Here is a 23,224-nt window from a genome sequence, read left to right as displayed (position 1 = left end):
ATGGACTACATATTCCATCGTCATTACATGTTCCACTGTTACACCCTACAGAACACCTCTTGCTACATAAACTGTTTTTATCATAAAATGTATCTTTGCATGTGTAACATAACTTGCCTAACATATGTTCGCACGTATAGCAGTTTTCGGGACAAGAGTGAAAACATCTGTGACCATATATGGTTGCAACACATCCGTCTTTACAGGTTGTATCAATATTACATTTTGACGTTCCTCCTTTACAACACGCACAGTTTACATCGCAATTCACCACCTTCTCGTCTATAATTACCGTCACTGGAAGATATTTGTTTCAAATATAGGAATATGCTGTATCAAATATTTTCTTTGTTTCCCATTCTTAAGATACAATCAATGTGTTAACATATCCTATAGGTATACATTTCATATAAGTTTACATTTACATACCTGCCATACATGATCGAACGTAGCATAGTAAAGTAAATGTCCAAAATAGCATGTTTATCCTGCTAGTGTCTCTGAAACGACATAAAGAGATAATGGTTTACTGAAAGCATCTTTATTTTCTCAACCAATTTCAATTAACCACTAGGTTACTTTATAATAGCCGAGAGTGCATTCTGTATAAAACGAACACAACATCGTAGCCCCATCGTAGACATTACTAATGTCGTCACGAACATTTCCTTTCAGACTAACATAATCTATTGACTGACTATTGATCTTGGGAGCCAAATTACAACAATAATTAATCGATCAGAGTATTAATTACTAGTATTAAAGATGCACTCTTACAACCAAACAAGATTTACCGCAATTAATACAGTTGTTTAAATATACCAGAAAGGATGAGGAATGTCATAAACAATATTTTTTATGAAGGATACCGAGTTTACTTTGAAAGAAATGTGCAGAAAACATGGTATTACTACCTTATGCGAGATCGCAGTAAATATTTTAGCATTCACCAATCATTTAATATTTTTGCGCTTTCTGCTATTTAATACACTGTTACCATCTTGTTATCAGTAAGTAATATTTTCCATAGATGTATTAGTAATTAAGTAGTTTAAGGTTTATCACTCATAATTTGTTATACGTGTGTCTATAAATAGAAATTGGGATTTATTGGACTCAGAAATTAATATGTCAATATCGTCCTACTTATAAGAACATAGAGCAACATTAAAACATGTTGAAGAAACCCATTTTCTGATAGTATAGACTATGGAATTTCTAAAAACCTAATGAAATATGTTTAACCAGAATTGCAAGCCATTAGTTAGAGGATCATTGGAACATAAATGTCAAAATTATTTTTACATATTTTATAATGTTTGGCTAAACCAGGGTATCAATGATATTCGTTTATTTCTGTCTCTTTTTAGACAAAGTGTGAGATAATTGTATTCAAAAACTTGACAGTAAGATTACTGATTATCCATTATTCTATAACACTTGTTTGAATTTTTATTGAATTGCGTAAATAGTTTTACATACAAAATTGTTTCGGCGCCAAATATGTCACAGAAAATTCCAGCCAGCGCCCGATTTATTTATGGCTTTCTCAGAATTTAACGTCTTTTTTTTTAATCTTGCATATTTTCCCTACATTTTGAGATAACAAGTTCATATTTGGACACTTATTAGAAAACATTAAGACATATATACAAAAGACAATTTTATTTCATTTGTACTGCAAAAACTGATTGTGTCAACTTGAATATATAGCAAAAAATATTTCAAGAAAACACAAACATATGCCATATTTATTTCATAGGAAAAAAAGATCGGCATAAATATTTTACATTTGAATTATTTCAATATATAGCTTAAATATACACATGAACATTGATCTGAAACTGTCTTTTTACTGTAACTGTAATCCAAATTCCCAACAGACATGTCCGAATCAAATTCAAATTTTGGATCCCCACTTTAACTGTCATTCTCGATGATATTCAACACTTCTAGCTCAGTATATGTTTACTTTGAGCGGGAGCCAAATTGAAACAAACAAAATAATCCAAAATTTAATAAAACTTGAAATGGCTGTAGAATTGTCATTTCTTGCTTAACGATGATCAAATGTTTGTTTATATAGTATTACTCTGGATTTTTAACCTACCCTCATGATGTATTTTTTTGGAAATTAAATATCGCTTACCCGATGCTAGGGGTTATTGTCTGTGTTGCACTGGCCGGTGTTGATATAGAAAAGGTTTTAGCTAAAACAAAGATTTCTTTTTTTATACTCTTGATGAATTTTGTATTTTCCTGGCCTCCCTTCGAAGTACGGTTTACGAACCGATTAGAGTTGCAATAATCAGTAGGCAGTTGGAAAAGATCGACCTTTTATAAAAAAAAAAAACCTATTTCGAATTAAAGATAAAAAAATTAGTTAAACAAAGAAGGAATAAAATCGAGACCGAAAACTGTTTTCGAAATAACGGTAATTTCGGATAAATGGTGTTAGGAATTGCGGTGTTCAACTGGTTGTATAATATGCAAAAATGTAATTGGAGATATTATTACCTGCACAATGTCATTTTTATATAAATATAAGAAAACGGCGGACTAAGATTAGTGCCTTGAGCTTTAAGGAATTGCGGCTGTTACAGATACGGTGTCAGAATAAGTACCCGAAAGAACAACAGATTGTGAATATCAACAAGCAAATCAATTTGTTATGACCGATTTTGACGGCAATGTAAGTCAGACGAAAACATTCATTTTATTTTACTTGTACATGATTGTTTGGTATGTTTATGCTTCTTTTCGTGGAATAAATTTGGGGAATAAACATTCTCTGGCGATATGCAAGACATAATTTCTAAATATCTGATTAAATATATAAATTATGAATATTAAGACTGACACAAAAACGATTTCAGACAAACGACAAACAACTGGTAACTAATACAGTCAGTAGAGATATGTGTTGTTATATATTTGAAACTGTGCTAATGTACACGTAGTTGTATGTTATAAATTGCTCAATGGTATTCTTTCGTTACTCATTCTAATTGATGATATCGCTTACACTTGTTTCGGTTTGATAATATAAAAATTGGATCGTAAAGTACAATTGAAAAAATAAATGTGATATCTAAAGCCACTGAACTGTTGAATAACTTTCAATGTTAACCGCATTATTACGGAGTCACACACATAAAAGTATATGAGAGTAACGTAAACCAAGTCGATGTCATCAATTGGTGCAAGAAAAGCAGCCTTATTTCATGAACGAAGGGTTAAGTTTTAATCGTTTAAATCATAGTAGTATTTGCAACTTAAAGGCGCGTAGGATGACCAAATCGTGAGTCATAAAGCACACGTGAGCTCCTAGGTAAACTGTCAATAAGTTTATTTTTCACATACTGTTGAGTCATGGTTTTTCATGTAAGTCAAGCGTTTGAAACCACGAATATTTTTTTTGTAGTATTCATAATGTATTCATAAGAAAGAACCTACAAAAGGTTCATTTCAAAACCTGTATCATTAGACAAGATATATTAAATATTTTACACCAACTAGCCATTACTGATACATTACAACTCCGTTTTGACCGTAATCATCCAGGATCGTACTACAGAAGCATATTTTTATTTGGTGTGGTAATAAAACATTACAACAACTACTACGTACGAAATAATAATAAAAAAATTGTTTCTGTATTACGGCCTCTGCTTTATTGTACAATTAATAAAACTCACTCTTATGGGAATAGTCCTTATCCTACACAACCACCGCAGTACCGACTAATAAATAATTTATTTTCCAAAAAAGGGAAAAATGTGCGAAATACATAGACGCATTACTCACGGGGTTCGAACTCTGTAACACGAGAACAAGTTGATTGACTCTCAAATTTGTATCTAGCACTTTTTACAAACTTGGGAAATTGATAAAAAAAAGTTATCTTGGAAATAAGAGGAATACTTCTTATAATTTAAGATTAATGAAGAAATTATAAATCATTTGAACTGTTTCCTTTAAAATTAGTGTACCAATGATCCATCTGTTTAGTTTGTACAATGATAACAATCCTATAGTACTCATTTTTATGTTGACCCTTATATCAATACAAGTTGTTCCCTTATCGTGTGCATAGTTGTTTTCTTTGAATAAAAAATGAACTGCTAGAGATTATTCACTTTTCGTATAACTTGTCTCCATTTGTACGACGACTGGTCAACTAATGTCACGTCTTTGAGTTGATAGAGTCACGGTTTTTTGCAAGATATTAAAGACTCGGAGATATCGCATTTTGAAAAATCGTCTTCAATTGATAACACAGACATATCATTTAATATAGAAGCACCCACATTTTCCGCATTGGAAATGTATATACATTTTTGTCAAACTTATTGAATGTTTTGAACATCTACATTCGAAAATTTTATAGTATATTTTGCCTTTTTGACTTTGCATATGATTCATTGGAAAACAAAGGTGTGCATTTCGTTAAGGAACAATGTTGATACTCATGATGTCTTAAGAACATATTCCTTATTCGATTCATGTTTAATGTTTAGCATTATGTGTTCATGAAGACACTCTAAAACAACATTGCATGATGTCTGAAAAATTTTAATTTAAAAAAAACTAAAGATACAACCGGATTGTTTTTATTCCATTTAGAACTATGTCTATGATAAGAATATTTTTCTTATCATGATTTCATAACTTTAACGTCGTCATTGGTGTATCTTTCAATCAAAGTGACAACAGTATGCATTTTCGCAAACTGTTGTAGTTTCTTGACAAATACAAAAAAGCAGCCAAGTCCAAGTAAATATTTTGCCCTAAAATCATTTTTTAGAATATTGAGCAATGACAATTATCGAGTATGACATGTACGAAATGTTGAGCTTTAAAAAAGGGTAATCACGAGTAATTTTGAATTATAACATGATGTAGTGGTTGGAAATGATTTGAGCTTGAGATTAAAAAAAGATAATTTTGTTATATTGGGGCCTCGTCCAAGTATTCTCTACCATTGTCAAGTACTTGTTTAAATCAGGTGTAATAATAAAACGAAAGGTGTTTATTCTTGTATATCTTATATATATATATTTTTGTGTGCCTTTATGGTATTGTTTTATTTATTTACAGAATAATTCAGTACCACAAATTTATTCTGATTAAATATTCAAGTACCAGTCGTACCTTAAAATTAAATCCCTCAAATATTTACCAAAAAAACGAGATAACAAATGTATGTAATATTTTCTTCAAATACAGTCAAATCAGAGCGAGTGTTCGGGTAAATACTTGAATATATGTTACGAAACAGCATTGGGCCTGGTTTAACCAACATTCATGTATGTTTAGTCATTGTCTAACGATGGTATTAAAATAAGATTTGGGTCTCTAGGCTTGTTCCAGTGGTTTGGATTTCGTGGAATCATTAATCGTAAAAAACCTATTATTTTCTTCTCAGCAGATGGAATGTATTACAATGGAACCAACTCTATATGGAGTGAGCAGGCATACATTGTACGGAACTGTAATGAAAAATCACAAAGGAAGATGTATGCAATATGCTCAACCTTGTTTATTCATATTACACTTCTACATAATACATATTTTACACGTAGAGTCGAACCCAGTTGGCTCGAAATCCAAGGACCGGCGAAAATACCTCGAGCCTCGCAACATTCGAGCCAAGCGGGAATGCTTACATTCAGTATAAAGAAATCGGTCGTTTACATCCATTTCGAGCCAACGAGGAATTCAAGCCAAGCGTGTTCGACCCAACCGGGTTCAACAGTACTATGTAAATGATGTCACACTAACGTTTGCCTAAGTTCTCAAAAGGTCAGTTTCATTCAGTCGCATTTTAACGCTACGCTTTTGATATTTATTAGTTCGTAACGCGCTTGAGGCAATATATTTGAAGACTCCACAGACAGAAGCTCCCGGGCGGGACGTGGCTCGTCTATCACTGGAACACACATGCTAACTTCCATTTTGACTTCTGCTTGCGCTTATATTCGTCCAATGAATGATTTCGAAGCTAATTAAGAAAACACATACATGTTTACATAAAGTTCCTGTTAAAACACTTTTCACTTAAGTGGCATATTGGGTCAATTGCGGATTTAGATTGAGTTCATTTTCAATTTACTCGCAATTTATTGTAAACTAAAATTTAATTTGCATTTAATAATAATATCTCAACGTATATTATGCATTTTGCTTCCCGGATCTTAAACAGTAACTAATTGTCATAAAACCTGTGACATTTAAGATTATATCGTCATTAAATTCGTGACATAAAAAAGGAATAAACCGTGACCCTGTAAATATTGTTTACTTTAATGTTGTGCATGTAAAAATCATATACCAGTATAATTATAAGCTTCACATAACATAAACAAACACTAACGAACATCTATAAATCAATGCTTTTGGACTAAAGAAACCGCGATTGACGCAGATTACGCTTAAAAAAGTAATCGATTAACCGGCTGTTTATGTTTAATTTCAACCAAGATTTAAATGACACCATTGTTATATTACACACATATGTTCTTGACAATATTTATGTAGATAAATGAAATAACAACTGTTTTACAAATAGATTGAGTCAATAATATTTGTTGTTTGTTTTGGACTCGGCTTCATCTGAAACTCTATCTAAACAAACTCGCCCTTCAACTTTTTCTCGAGAAACAGAGTTGGAACCCCGTGATTACTACCTTACAAACTTAGTACATAGATGTTTATCTTGATTAAACACAATGAACACAATAAGGAAAACAGATTTCTTGATTCAGAACAATGAGTGGAATAAGGAAAACTGATTTAACCATATACAAATGTTGACACTCATTTTTTTTTTCGCCTTTGTTTAAAAAGTACAAAACAAATGGCCGGTTTCTATACTCCTCCTGAACAACTTTACAACTGCAAAACTTCATTCTTTCATAAAAAATGTGGGGGGGGGGGGGTCCGGATTACTTAATAACATGACAGATATAAATGTTTGAACGTGATGGTAATAATAATATGATTTCAATATTTCAAAAGTTACTAGACTATTTATAACGATGCATCCATTAATAATCTGGCTAATATATCAATCAATAAACTATAGCGAAATGTAAATTTAAAATGATTTTGATATATATTTACTGGATATAAATGCTTCAGATTTATTATGCAGATTTATTATCTGTTTATAACTGAGCGGTTGACGCCCTCGCTGCATTATATTTAAAGGTTTAACGCATCAAAACAGATAAGACATATCTAATATTTAGATTTACAACCATAGGTGACACACTGTACATTCAAAAACCGAGACACTGCGAGAATTTTGATAGATGATAGATGCCGTTATTATTAATACATGACCTTTAACAATATTATATTTAATCTTAGAATCTTAGAATACTGCACATGGGGGAATAATTCGTCCATATCAGCTCAAGGAAGATATAACTTCAGTAAGATGCCCAGATATTCATACACTATATAAGTATAATTGCATAACTCAATTATATTCAAAACATATCTTCGGATATTATCGTAACGGTTTGAACTATAAACCATTAGGTAAAATAAAAGATGTTGATTGATATATTTAATACACTTATTGAAAGCTTATTTACTACATGTTTTGTATTGTATCAGCTGGTATTGCGCATGTATATAAGTATAAATAATAGCTTTTGAGTTCGAACCTCACAAACATCTGATACATGAAAAAGATTTTATCTTATTTTTTTATAAACATAAGCATCTCGTCGATACAAATCTGAAAGCAAATTCGTGTCATCGATGGTAATAGAGATTGACTCACAAACTTCCGTCAGTTCTGCAGTAATGATCGTCAAAACATCCTGCGAACATTCGCTTTTGTTAAAATAGCCGTTTTACGTCTTCAGGAAATGACGTCGTAAAATAAGAATCCTTTATGTGTGTTTTTTCGTTTTGTGATGTGACATTTAATAATTGTTTTCGTATACGCAATTTGTTTATTTTGCTAAAATATAATTAAAGTTAAATCTCTAACTTCTGACTAGTTTCGCTGGAGTAGCCTCCCTTGACTTCAATACACAAGTACGTACAAATATAACATATTTATACGAGCAATATTTGGACATTTTACAGTTGACGTTAAATTTAAATCAAATTGAAACCGAAAAAATAAAAGGAATAAATAATAAGGTTTATAATATATGGAATATTACGATAGGACGCTTTTCTTGTGACCTGCATCACGTCTCGTTCGGTGTGTACACACATATTCGTCTCGACCCGCGGATACGCGTTGACACATCGAACTCGACGTGATACAGGTCACAAGAAAAGCGTCCTCTCATAATATTTCCTATTTATTGACAGTTCTATTTAATTTGACTGTTCAATATTCGAAAAAGTATTCCGAGCACAACTAAAAATAACGCTCTTTTTTCAACAAAATCGGCTATGGTGTCTTCCCATAACTGGTAAAAATGCCCTGACTTAAAGTTAAACAGCAAACTTTGAAAGGGACTCGTTAAAAGTTTGTAAAACGTACCTTTTAATTACGACATTAAGTATGGCAAAACAAAAGAAGTGCTACAAAGAAAATACAGACAGCTGGAACACTTCAGTAAATGTTGACATTTGCTCAAATAATGTCTTTGAACACCACAATTTTCAATCGTTTTAATAACGCCATTGAGCGATTTCACTGTTGATTGATTGATTGATTGATTGACATAATCACGTGATGTTATCGATGCATTCTTTAAATGTCAAAATACCCCTCTAATGTAATAGTCCTAATGGTAAGGGCGTCGGTTTTTTATCTTTTCCTTGACCTAACCGGCGAACCAAAATATTTTTTATACCTAAATTGTATTTTTTTGCAATTTCGAAATCATAGGGTAAAATAGTGATAAGATATATGTTTTCTGATGCATTACCGGGAAAAACTAATGTTTGGCCGAAAGCGAGCCCCTGGAACCAAAATGAATAAAATCTCGATACCATTTAATGCAAACAATATATATGTATACAGTGATAATGATAATAAATGCACGATGACAAGTCAACACGTATAAAAAGGGCATTTAAAATTGTAAAAAGATCAAGCAAATATTATCAATTATATGCGTTACAATCGCAGTATATTTCAATTATACATATTCTGTTTTGGGCATGTAAAACACAATTTATCATTGTTATGACGATCTAAAAACAAACTTTACTTTAATTGTAACCAGTAAAAACGAAAACAGCTCTTTTAAAACGAAGCATTATTTTTTCAGTAAATGTCCGTTAAATTAACTATGTACACATTTATTTATCATTATCTGAATTCATCCCTTATTTCATACATTTTTCTTTTATAACTAGCATGCACACACACACAAATCGGGCCGATGAGGCTGAACGTCGGTATCTCGGTCAACATTGCCGATGTAGTGCCGTTGTTAGGCCGAAGATGCATTTGAAAATAATAATTTAGTATTCACACATAGCAGTTCGTTGTGTTCTTACTATCAGCAAAGGCAACTCAATTGTATTTATTGAATGTTTTGAACCGTAACCGTGTATTTAATAGCAGAAAGCGCAAAATTATTTAATGATTGGTAAATGCTAAAATATTTACCGTGGTCTACTTTAGTCTCATAAGGTAGAAATAACTTGTTTAATGCTCATTTCTTTCGAATTAAACTCTGTATCTTTCATAAAAACCATTGCTTTCGACATTTATTCGCAGACATAAATAATGTAGAGATTGCTAGTTATTAAGGAACTTTACTAAAGTGATCTTAGTCATTTCAAACAAATATTAAGTTAGGCGCATTTGTTTTATGTGGTACTAATTTACTTAATGATAATTTGAGGATTTTATTTCACTTTATGTACTGTTTAATTGCGGTAAAAACAGCAGCGAAAGACCGACTTTCGTAAACGATTACTATTAAAATCAATAACATAAAAATAACTTACTTAGAGCGTTTATGTTGATACCAAACAAGTTTCAATTTTTATTTTAAGGGTTCCAGCAGATTAGAAACCTGTTTAGTAAGTTTTGTTGGAAAAAACGAACAGTTTGTACAGTTTATTTTTGAAACTGTTTTAACAATTACACAGTTCGTAAAACCGATATAAAAAGAAAACTAGTTTATTACAAACACAAACGCCCTTATATTCAGGGAAGATTTAAACCACCTTAAATGTTTCATGGTTATGTATTTATTCAGTTTGATAGTATGGGAATTTGCTAAAATTAGGTTACATTCATTAGCGAATTTAACGTACCAATCACATTTAAAGTTACTTATATCAAAGAGTCGCAAAGTCGCATTTTATATCCCGTAATGTATTAACCCGTGAGGCATTGCACTTATGTAAATACTAGGTTTAGTTCAGTATTATTCACTAAAAAAAACTAGTCGTCTTCCGGTGGGCAGTATAAAGGGGGGGGGGGGGTCAAGTGTGACGGGGTTATTCACTGGTGGTATACGCAAAAAACCTAACATTACTTATAATCTTATCGGAGCACTCGCCGAATGGGTCGTGCCCGAGTGCGAATATAAATAAGCACACACAAACACACACACACATATATATATATATATATATATATATATATATATATATATATATATATATATATATTATTCAATCTGGCTAAGGCCGCTGACCGGACTCTAAGGTTTCATAAAATGTACTGTTAATGGAACAGTAGATAGCCAAGAAAGACACTCTTTTATCCTCATTTCAAAAAGTAAGTTTGAAGGACCAAAACCTAATTTTTTAAAAAATAATCGCTTTTGTTAAGTTTTGTGGTTCAATATTTAGCAAGCATAATATATACATCCGTTGCAACATGTGTAGGTGTTGTAAAGAGTTTAGCAACTTTGAACAAACAAGATTAGTTCAGATTTTCATTCAAAAAGCCTTAACATTTTGACAGAAATGTCTTTTATACAAATTACTGTTTTTTTGTCAAAACAGTCCTGACTTCACGATCAATAATTTATTGCGGCTTTGTGGTGAATGCAGGTGTTTTAAGAAAGATGTTTGGTTTTTGTAATCAGGGTATAAACTGAATTTGCAATTTGCAATATTTTCTTAAATATCTTTCTTATCATTTAAAACAATAAAATATCAACAAGAACCCACAAGACATTGTTAATTGTGAAGTCTTGTGCATTTTGACTCAAAAATATATTTACACTTTTCCGAAGAAAACGTAAAAATGCTCTTTTATCCAACATCTGATAAATCTTCTTTCGTAAAATTTGCTAAACTTCTTATTACCCTAAAAACAAAGGATGATTGTTCTACTCATGAAAACTTAAGCTCCCCAAAACTAAGTCAAACCCAAACTTTTCATTCAGTCTAAATGTTGGACTTCTCCATTGCATTGTGGAAGACGCTTTAAGTGTTGTTTCTAAGTTCTCACATTGTGGCTTTATGTCATCTTCTTTGTGTTGGTGTTTGAAAACTGTAGTCCGGTGTTGATGGAACCATCAGTTATTTCACAGCGATTGGACAAACGTGCCACTCACCAACAATGTGATAATTCTTAGTTTTATCCTCGTCGATTTCTGGTCTATCTATGTGTTGGCGCTGGAAGTCAGTCCCTGAACACATAACGTGTTTATACTAAGTTTTTTTAAAAGGAGATTTGTGTCACAGTCAACGTATTTGGCGTAAGGTTTCAAGCGTTCAAGAAATGGCAGTTCGTACCGTTATAGAGGCAGGGTAACAGTCACTGTAACTTTGAAAATCATATACTGATACGCTTCTAATCAGGACCTTTTCTTTGGGGCTGTAGGTTTTTTTCTAGAGTTAAGCAGGCGTTTGGCGCTGAAGGTTTTTTATTTGCAAGTGACACAGGAAAGATGGTTGGCAAAAGGAAGCCTTCGAGATAATAGTTCTGCATTTTGTGTCTCAAATTTGTGAAGATTTTCGGATTATTCATGTACTATACAAAACATTTTTCGAATCATTTATGTTAGTTATTTCAAGAAAATGGGTAAAGGACAATAAAGGTTTACAAAAGTGTAAGTGGTATTGTATGGTGTAGTAATATATTTTGCTCACATTATCAGATACAGTTATGTACAAAGACATGGTCGCTCGCATGATAGGATCAATCCCTACCTACATGCAACCATCCCAATATCTTCCAGGCCACTGTCCTGACAATATGAGTATCTACCAATACGTTTATCCGACTGCAGATGTAGTGCTGATATCATACAAGGGAGACTACTGCTGAACCATTGACGAACGGTATTTATATTTTATTCTATTATTTCCCTTTAATTAAATATGACATAAAGTTTCAAATACTAAAATGTTGTATATGTTACACGTTTTACATTTGTAAAGTTGTTGTAACATTGTATAATGACTTCGGTATATAAAATTATAATATTATGCAGTTAACGATGTATTAAATATTGTATGTTCAAAACCTTGCGCCGATAGAAGTATAACTATGACTCAACGTTGATACATCTAAGTTATTTCAAAATTGACACATCAAAGTTGTTCCAACATTTGTTTCAACCTTATAACCTTGACTCACGATGTTCGCACAATTATATATGAAACAATAAAAATAATACTATCACATACGAGAGCGTTATGCAAACGGTTATATTTAAGGAATAAATTGCGGGGTTGATGTCAATATCGGGGTATGAACGCAATTGGGGTGGTCTAAGTGTGTGGAGTCCGAAGGACTCCACGCGTACTTTGACCAGCACAATTGCGTTCATATCCCCGATAATGACATCAACCCTGCAATTCATTACTTATATTTACACCAATAGTTCCTTATTTCATTCAAGAACACTTCATTTCATTTTAAGAAAACCTTTCATTAATCCTTTCTCACCTATTCTGTAAATAGAACGACCCGACTGTAACCGGAAACATTTTTCCAAATGACGTCACAATAATGCGGGAAAAATCCAACCACTTGAAATCACTTTTAAACGTAAAATTTAAACACTTATGGCAACAATACATTTAAAATATAATGAATAAACACTTTCTAAAACGTTTTCACTTTAAATTAATTGCTTGTGAAATAGAAGGGGATACAATGCCACTTCCAGACAATTTCCCCCGGATTCGATATACCGACACTATTTATTGTTTCACTTTTTGGAACGTGTTATTTCGCAACTTACCATATGTTCAATGTCTTGACAAATCGACAAACTTCACGTAGTAGCTATAAGCTAGGCAGACGTCAATCAACGGTATTTTTGACAGCGCGTCAATATTGACAAGAAGAAACCCTTTCCTGTGGTGGGTGGTTCAGTACTTTCTCTTATAAGAGCAAAACTACCATACTACTCAACATTGCTCTGTAAGTAAGCGGGGTTGTAGTTTTTAATTGGGGGAAGGGGGTTGGGGCATTCAAGTTTTATAGTGGAACATAGAAGCGAACATCAGTGCAATAAGTCCGAAGAAGGGTTAATAAATCAAATGGCTTTAATGTAGTTTAAAAGTGCAATGCTTATAACTGAATATAATTACATGTCAACGGTAAAAAATATTTCATTTCATTTTTATAAACACAAGCTAGAATTGCTCAGAAAATATGTTTCAACATGTCGTGAACCAAATAATTGTGTACCAGTGGCTCGCTTGACTGATTTGTGGCTTTGATAATAGTAATGAGAAACTTGAATAATCAGTCCTTGTTGAACAAATGAAAGTTGTCTCCCTTGAATCGGTGGTTGAAACCGGGAACGCTTAAACACAAATAGTCTATCCAGGATAAGACCTAAGTTTCCTCGCCAAAACTACTTTGCCTATAACACCATCACTTCCGACTGTTAGGCAGCAACCACAAAACTCTATTGGTGCTGAATACAAAATGCTTGGCTAGGCTGACTTAGACCGCAATATATAAATGAAATACTACATTAGCTCCATCATCGCATAATAACACATCAAATGCATTCCTTAAATGAACTGCCTTTCGGCAAGTGCGAATATTTTCGGATGAACGAAACATCTTCGGATCGCGAATCATCGCATATTAATACACATTAACATGTAATTTGAAAAGGGTTTATTTTGTTATTATTTGTAGTGTGCCAACAAGTTTCTACCAACTTTAAGCAACGTGTGACAGGCTTTCTTAAATGAATTGAAGTATCTTTTTAAGAATTCTTTTGAGTAATAATGACTCATTCGTGCAGAATATAAATAATGATTTGCGTGATTATGTCATTATCGGGGATATAAATGCAGTTGAGCTGGTTTAAGTACGCGTGGAATCCTAACAAGAGAACTATTCGTTCGTGATTGTTTAAGTATTTATTTACAATTGTTTAAAACATTAATATACTTTTTAACACACTATAAATGCATAATTATTAAGAAAGCCATTAGAGTATAAATAAGTATTTTCTTTTCTCCTGCCGTAGTTCCCAACAAAGAAGACACGAATTACATAGTAATATTGCCTATTTCATTCAATTACAAATCAACAGTTGGCTACACTTTGACGTACAGCTGACTTTCATATCCAAATCGTTTTGATTATCAAACAGCTTCATGTGGTATTCGTCAATCTGTCACAAAACCCTTTATCCAAAATTCTGGAGGGCTGCCAGCAGAGGTTGTCGTTTCTTGCATCCTCTTTGGTTGCCTTAACAGGCAATTCGCCTTATCTCTGGTGTGATTTAATAATCCTTCGGTCAAATACTCTCAACACAATTAAGGTTTTGTAATTAAAACAACATTTTTCTCACAATCAGATTTCATTTATACTTTTACATACATTTCCGGCAAACTAATAACCCAATGGTGTTCTCTGTAGCAATATTCTCAATAGACTTTCTTCAACAGTCATGCTTTTCTGACTCAATATTTCAACAGCCCAATAAGTTACCCCCTTATTATTTTTGTTGATGCTACTTTTGAGTTTTGTCACTTAAGTAGTTTACACCGCATGGAACAGTATTTACTGCTTAAGCAAATAAAGATGGAAATACATCATATGTAATGCAAAAAGGTAAAATAAAGACAAGTTATCACATCAATGAATTGATCAAACATGGATTAAAGTTAGAGCGTTGCGAGAGTTTTGTTGATAACTTTTCTTATACTAATTATTAAAATCTGTATCTACTACAAAATGATAGAAATTTAAAAAAAAAAGCAACATAATTAATCACTTACAATGTTATAACAAATATATGCGCTTTTCGGTACCTCAGTATTTTATGAAGAAATATTGTGTTTTAGTTAAAAGCATTAAGTGTAAAATATACTGAGAACACAAAACAAATCAGAAATAAAAATGAGATCTGCAACAGCGTCTTTTTGTTTGAAACTAGCGTTCCAAATCTATATGTTTTTATTATCCAAGTTCCTTATTTATCGTCTCTATTCATTTGAACCAGCGAAGTTAGCATACACATCCTTGTCAAATGCTCGCAAGTATTCCATGACGCTCTCGTGACAGAATATGAATTGATCCTGGAAACAAACAAATGCATGTAGTACTATGACTTTCATTAAAGTAAACGACATACAGTTCGTACGGCTATTAAATGGGTTTTAACTAAAACAGCTTATGACACAGGAATGAAAATGATAGTATGTTTCAGAATGAATGCAAGGCGCAATTTACACCTTGCAATTTACACCTTGCCGATTACTGTAACTTTTCTTAGAATGAGCGTATTACTAAAATGCTTATAACGGATGACAGTTACCAAATTCGGAATCGCAAGTCGTCGCATGGTCTTGACTTTCCTAACAGCATTGAGAACACTAACTTCGTGTTCTATGGCCATTTTCCTCAGCAGCATTGACACCACGCAGAATAAACCCGTTCGGCCTGCTCCGTCACTGTATTGTGTGATGCAAATTCAACATTTTCTATTTCAAAATTACTTTCAACTCATTTTCAGCTAGTTTAATTGTCTAAACGAGTTTATTTGAAATAATACACTATAAAGTTATCATTTGAAATGTCCTGAACGACAACTATGAAGTTCACTAAAACAATACATTTATTTTAGCCCGATTGTGAAGATTGCTGTAAGCTGATTTTTGTAGTTCAAGAGTAAAATTCGGGAAGTTACTAGAACTAGTGACCTGCTATAGTGATATATTACAAAAGACCATTTGATGAAACCAGACACCATATAAGATCTAATATTAATGCAATTGAAAAGCTGTACAAGTAATTCGTACAAACAATGTAGAAGTATCGGTCCATCTTTCTGTTTGTTTGCTGTTTCCTCCACGTCATTCAGGAAGGTGAGAAAGTTTTCAACAGAAAGAGGGACGTTCTTAATTTCATCCCACTCGGTGAACTGCATATGCGACAGAGATTTCTCAGAAAAGCGCTAAAAAGAAACATGACGTTTCTTTGGAATCAGTTATTGTCATGATGTTCATTATTCGTGATTAGAGTAAGATTGGCGTTTATAAAAACGCGTCAAACTGTTCGAATGTTAAGCATTTAAAACGAAGCGTGCAATACAATGAAGTGTAATTAAATCGACTATATTCATTTGTTGTCTTATCTCATTTCATTTTCTTATTGCTTGTCATAAATGTTTGTCGTAATCAAATACCTTCTCCATTATTCGATGGATATAGATACTTAAAGATGAAGATGATTATGTTACTACTTTATTACTCTTATTACCCCTGTCTCTTTCGTATGTCGTATCTTAAGGTTTCTCATTGCATAGTGTGGTTTCCTTGTTTCACGTGAAGAGCTGACTTCAAATGACCCCTTCTTTAACACCTGCATGTTTTCCGCCGGGTAGTATAGTCCAACATTCTGTTAATAAACAATGTCAGGTAACATTATTAATATTACTCTTAAAGAACAAATTTCAAATGGCTGTAGAGTTGATAATAATATTTATATAAAGGAATCATGTGTGTATTATTTACCCTTTGTTTGTCCATGTCTGGCTCAAAACTGACAATACATGAGCAGTTTTCTTGGACAACCAATGTCAGGAAGGCATTAACGGTCTCTGGCAAAGGGGTCTGTGCAACAAGAAATCGGCGTTTTTCTTTGAAACCCTTAAATAGATATTAATGTTCATGTTCTCATCGGCTTTACTTAAATAACAGTCAGATAAATAACAGTTTTTTTATTTATATGGTAGGCATAGCAGCTGTTAACCATCAATAAACTACTCAACCGCTTATGTTTAAAAATATGACTATACAACAATGAAAAATATTTGAAATCCTATTATATACATGTTTATTTGATTTTTAATGCTCAGATATGCCTATGGTGTCGGAGAAGATTGTTACAAATCGAAACATTATTAAGTTCATATGCCCATTGAATGAATTCAGTTAAATATATTGTTTAAGAAATGAAAGTTTATATGTACATATATTGAATGTCAGCTAACTAAACAATCGTTCACCCACATGTATGTACACAGCATTGATGTAATCAGACGCTCCACTTTCCAACCCAAGGTAGAGTCGTGGTCGGTTTTCATCACCTACAATGAAAAGCCTTTGTTCGTTATATGTTTGGCAACTAGATGTTTTTATAGTTTTCATTTTATTATCATATTTTAAGTGCAAAGGGAAGACTTGTTCAGATCTTCGTGTTGAAGTTACAATATCAAAATGTGGATGCAGTTCACAGTGTTACTTTGTTTGAACATGTTTTTAATCTAGGTATTTACTATTAAGGACAACAAGGAACAGGGAAATAAATACCTGGTATGTCTGCATTGGCCCGATTTTTAGCCAGGTTTTCTTTATTTCTTTTGACTGCGTTTGCTTCCTGTTTCGATCGCTGTTCAACGGTGTGCTGAAGTTGCTGCAAAAATATGAATTCGTCATTGTATTGCATATAAATTGCAATGAAAGCTTTCAAATAATATCTTCCGGTTTGTTCGCTGTTATTACCATCATTAACATAAAACAAGAAAGTTATGTAGTAAAGATGTTATTATCAAACAAATAAGCCCCAAGCATTCGTAATATAATGATATTTTCAAACATTAATCAACTACATATAATGAAAGGATTTGATTTAACTTAAAGTTTAAATATATATATTTAAACTAACCTGAAATTGCCTGTTTAAGTCAGCTCTTCTTGTTGTCTTCATGTATTGCTGAAATTGTTCTGCCTTGATCGGTGTGCAATTGAAAGTCAGGGAATACACAACAGCCTTGTGGAGGTATTGATACTGCTCCTACAAACAAATGGTGTTACAAAAACTGAAACAATTATATACGCTTAACACTTATGACTAAATCATTAAAAATATAAACATTCATTTCCATGCTGCAAAAAAGGGAGGCATTTATGTAAGGGTATTTCTTAGATTTCAAGTTTAATGTCTGAAACGGAAACTAAAGTTAAGAAAATAACGAAATAAAGATTTACGCCACCTTTAAAAACGCATTGAAAAATATAATCGGATATCTACATGGATATATGTGCTTGATTCAAGTACAATATGACATCATTCAAATCATATTGAAACGTTCATTTTATTCAATAACGCTTATAGCCTAACGTCGCAGAGCGAGTTCTGGGCATCTGACTGGAATAAAAGTGATATAATTTATCACACCATAGTCTGTATCATGTTCGGCCTGTTCTGTCGCATGTTGACCACACATCCAGGGATATCAACCGCTCCTTCAGTTTCACCCTCCTTCGTCAGGATGTCCAGAGCGATGTATGTGCCCGTTCGTCCCACACCAGCACTGCAAAGACCGATAAAAGACAAATATCAATAAATATATATCCTTTTCATGAAACCATTTGGTTTCCACCCCGTGTACGCACTTTGTATTTCAAATTTCAAAGGATTCGTCGATTTGTTTTTATATCGGTCAAAACAATAGTGTTCGTACTTATTGGTCGAATTACAAAATATAGCTTCTTCGTATTTAAACTGTAACATTATGTTCGTGTATATGCTCGAGTACTTGTTTGTAGATGATCTTGCAATGTTGCGTTGCTACACGAAGTAAACGGACATGAAATGCAATGAACAAATTAGAGTGTAAACGAAAATTCAACAAAATCGAGAAAACATTATTTGAAACATTATTTTGTTTAAAACACAGTCTCACACTATCTTTGAAGTGAACATTATACGGCACATGAGATGTGTTTAAGTTACAGGAATTTGAAAAAAAACAACAACTTGTTTTGTTCATCTAATTATAGTTATTGAAAAAATTGCAAGGGACACATTGAACACATAACTATTAGTTGGGCGATGTTATTACTTTACTTAGAATAGCATATTCAATAGTATTACAAAGGTATACCTGCAGTGGACCACTGTAGGTCCTTTATACGTTGTAGGCGTATTCAGTACTCTTTGTCTGAATTCAATGATTGCTGTGACATCATCAGGAATGCCTTTGTCTGGCCAACATGTGAAGTGCAGTTGGTAGATGGACCTTTCTTCGGGTGACTGAGAACCATTTGTAAATACAAGCAGAGGGCTTTAATTATAATTTTAACTTTGCCGCAAATTCTACAAAATACATAAAAAATAGAAATATTTAATATTATATAATTATTACTTCTAAATAAGAGCACTCTTAAATGAAAGTCAATAATCCAATGCTATTTAATATTTACGTTAACATAACAATTCATGCATTGTGAATATATGCAACTTTTGATATTTAAATGCTGTCGTTATAAGTGATAAAACTGTAGTAGATACAAATTCATTAGACAATGTCTGATATTGACTATGCATTGACTTAAATATTAACGAAGATTAAAATATCCCATTTATATAACAAGCATGCATTAGCCCTATTGGCCCAATTGCAATTTTGTATGCTCTAATACAGCTAGAACGTTATGGAGTGTTATGGTAGCTAAAGTATTTATATTCAAACTAAGATAATTTTGTTGGCTCTGTCTAAATTGATTTGAAAATTTATTTTATGGTTCACCAGATTAACTGTATTACCTACCAATGCAGACATGAATTCAAATGAATGACATCTGCTTTCATAGTTTTTTCCTTCAATAGGAAAACAAACACATATTACAAGTTATTATGTAGAAAACTTCCGCACGCTTTTAAAACTATTAGGATGTAAAGTACACTAAAATAGCTAAATTCATATTAATCACAAAAAGTTTACCTTAACATTTGGTTTATCATATTAGAAAATTAGAGAAGCATGAAGCGTACGCAATGTAATGATAAGTGTATACCTTTACAATTGTAAGGGCTCTTCTTGTAAACTCGGCATACATGTCCTCCGAATGACACGTAATTCTAAACTCGCCATACATCTTGTTAGTACCAAGGTTTGGCCAATACTGTTCACATTTACCCGTCTATAAGAAAATAAACATATACAGTTTGATAATGGTCAAAATATATTCTTATGAGTTCAATGTAAAGTTTGTGTATGTAAATGTATGTAAACAATTGAAACGTGCATACTTTCAGGTTTTTAGTGTTAAAGTTTTGTGTTGTTTTTTAAAATCTTCCGCTAAGAGTTTACGTAATATACGATCAACAATGATTTACCCCATTTTCAATCAGGTTTGTGACCATGACAATCTTCTCAACCTTCTGTTGCCAAACCATCCGCCAGAAAGGTTCGAATTCACCACCTAGTTGCTGCGACATTGGTCCTGAAAGATATTATAGCAAATTGTAAGCTAAAGCATGCAGCAGTTTGAATTGTAATCTACACGTTTGCAGCCCGAATTTCACAAAAAACATCCAGCCCAAGAGCTGACAGAGTTAACTTCTACATATTATAAAAATGGCCCAGGTATGATGCATCTATCTTGATAAAATCAAATTGTATTAGTTTTTGTATTATAGGAATAATGTTACCTAAGGTCGCGATGTACTCTTTCATCTTTTTATATCCCTGCAGAAAAAGAAAACAATATCAGTTAACCCTAACCTATGTGAACAAATGTACCTAATTTATAACGATTTCACCTCAATTATTTCGAGATTTATTTTGTTTTTAGCGTATATTACTTGTTTAAATTCCATGTATTATTACCTCAGAAATTTCTTTATTATTGATTATGTTTAAATTGTGTGTATTCTTAAATTCTTTTTTTGAAATAACTATTGTTTAAAATACCATTTTGTGTATTCATAGAATCAAACACACTCTTACATCAATAAAACTTGCATTGATGTAATCCGTATCTTCATCCCGAATCTTTACTCTGCAATCGTCATCTATAGCAAAACAAAACTATAATTGTAATTTTGTGTTGGATTTTATACGTTAAGTTCCGGACAAGTAAAACAACAATAAACATAATTACAGCGGTACAAACGCATTTCCAGATTTCTAACATTTTTGACGTTATCAGCGAATATGACTAATGTGAAGGAGAAAATAACATGTTCACTTGTACGAAGAATATGCAGGACTCTCTTTCGCTGACGATGTCATATTATTGTATAATTAGGTAATACATACATGGATAAATGCCCTTGTATCTGTTTCTTTGCAAGTTGCCACTTCTTTGGGAGTGAACGTACGGCTTAATAAGCCCTTGGGGAAATTTCTAGCAAATCAAGATCGAGATAATTGAACTTAGACAACTAAAGTTTGAAATACATTTTGTAAATACAAATTAAATAATTGAGAAGCATTATTATTTTACGAAGGCTTACATATATATATAAATCTATTAATGAATGATTTTGCGATAGAAGCACAAAGCTCCAAATTCCTGAGTTGATCGGATACTACCCAGAAATGTTTGTAATTTTTCTGACACCGAGTTACACATCGCGGCTGTTGTACTATTGTATATAATATTTAACTTGAGAAGACGCTTTCACGAATGTCAACGAATTTTTACCTCAAATGCAACTTTCATATCATCCTGTGTTAATGAATCAACGTATTCAACAAGACCGTCAATAGAAACTTTAGGCCTCTGCAAAGCGACCGAGTTGTTGTAATATACACCAGTAGTGCTTTCAGCTTCATGAATAGCATCTTTATCTGAATGAAGAATCGTATACATAAATCAAATAAACCACTTGTAATCCGATCCCACATCAAAAAGCTAATATCGGAAAAGGTATGAAGCGAATGTTAAATGTGACTAGGCTTACATTTCTCTGTGTTTCTATTCCTTCTAAACATCTTTCATGATGGCGTACTGGAAGGCTAACCGGTACTATAAATTTCATTTTAAATTAAATATCGCTTCTTACAAAATCTTACCAAATTCCAGATCGATCTCGCATATTGATGTTGGTTGCTTCAGCGAAGAAGACGTGCTTGCCGGATGTCGGCGACTTAGTTGATAAGAATCGGTGGAATCTCGGTTGTTGCGCTCATTTCTTTCGTTTGCTTTAAATAATTTAACAAAACAATATATAATAAGCTTAAAAAACAAATATACCAACGAGATGCTACAACTCAAAGAAGACAAAAAGAGGTGTGAACAAAGACTAGTGTTGATATTTGTGATTTGTGTTGGTAATTTCTTTATCTTCAATTACAGGGCTTCGAGCTTCAAATTAATACCAAATACTGATCATGCTTCAAGGGGTACAATAATTCAGGAAACAATAGCGTCTGATGGAATTTGACCTTAAACATCTAATAGAGATCATGACCCCAGATACACATAGCACAGGCACTCTGAATGACCGTCTCATTAAGCAAATAAATATATCTATGAATGAGATCAAGATTATTAACAATAACGTATTTCTAGCCTATGACATACAAGCATGAACTTAAATTGACTTATGACTGTTGACTATGTATGATCTCGAAATTTGACCTTTCACTTGTGGTGTCTCGATAAGTTTTAAAGAAGAAGTTCTGATAAAGTTACAATGTTGTATTTTACAACCAGCGTGGGCGATGCTCAAATCGGAACTAACATACACTATGGCGAACCATTCAAACTATTTATTTTCTAAATATTAATGCATACCTTTGTCACGACATGTATGCAGCTGTGTAGTGTCCAATAAAGTCTTGATGGCATTTCAGATGAATAGTACCGACAATGTATATGACATTCCCTATTGATGAATATTTAATGACATAAACCAGATTATGTTCTAATAATGTAAACTTACAATTGTTCTTGTTTTCGACAACAACGTCAGCTTTGGCAGTTGTATTCTTGTTTCCGTTTGTTGTGAGTGGGGGAGACAGGCAAGCTAATCTGCTAAAAAGTAAACATAATTTAGTCTAAATTAATTGAACTTTTGACAAATCCTCAATTGACATTATTTTCTAGTCGG

General features: G+C 32.7%; 1 protein-coding gene and 1 long non-coding RNA gene across 2 annotated transcripts; both read right to left on the bottom strand.

Annotated features, from left to right (window-relative positions):
* Window positions 1-30: 30 nt before the first annotated feature.
* Window positions 31-3,715, bottom strand: LOC128205547 (uncharacterized). Its single transcript, XR_008256269.1, has 3 exons — window positions 3,699-3,715; window positions 430-500; window positions 31-297 (listed from the first exon to the last, which is right to left on the bottom strand). It is a non-coding gene; the product is annotated as an uncharacterized LOC128205547 (long non-coding RNA).
* A 10,556-nt stretch (window positions 3,716-14,271) lies between these two features.
* Window positions 14,272-23,109, bottom strand: LOC128205530 (receptor-type tyrosine-protein phosphatase alpha-like). The gene is made up of 18 exons (XM_052907262.1): window positions 23,057-23,109; window positions 22,185-22,313; window positions 21,814-21,959; window positions 21,426-21,513; window positions 21,114-21,178; window positions 20,816-20,852; window positions 20,501-20,607; window positions 20,179-20,304; window positions 19,266-19,414; window positions 18,557-18,692; window positions 18,044-18,172; window positions 17,689-17,791; window positions 17,389-17,465; window positions 16,891-17,025; window positions 16,637-16,774; window positions 16,177-16,331; window positions 15,693-15,828; window positions 14,272-15,453 (listed from the first exon to the last, which is right to left on the bottom strand). The coding sequence occupies exons 3-18, from the start codon at window positions 21,829-21,831 to the stop codon at window positions 15,361-15,363; spliced, it is 1,692 nt and encodes a 563-aa protein (XP_052763222.1). The 5' UTR covers window positions 21,832-21,959; window positions 22,185-22,313; window positions 23,057-23,109; the 3' UTR covers window positions 14,272-15,360.
* Window positions 23,110-23,224: the final 115 nt, after the last annotated feature.

This window comes from Mya arenaria, chromosome 10 (assembly GCF_026914265.1).
Source record: "Mya arenaria isolate MELC-2E11 chromosome 10, ASM2691426v1".
Classification (NCBI taxonomy): domain Eukaryota; kingdom Metazoa; phylum Mollusca; class Bivalvia; order Myida; family Myidae; genus Mya; species Mya arenaria.
The sequence above is the reverse complement of the archived record's forward strand: the minus strand, read 5'-3'. Positions and strand labels throughout refer to the sequence as shown.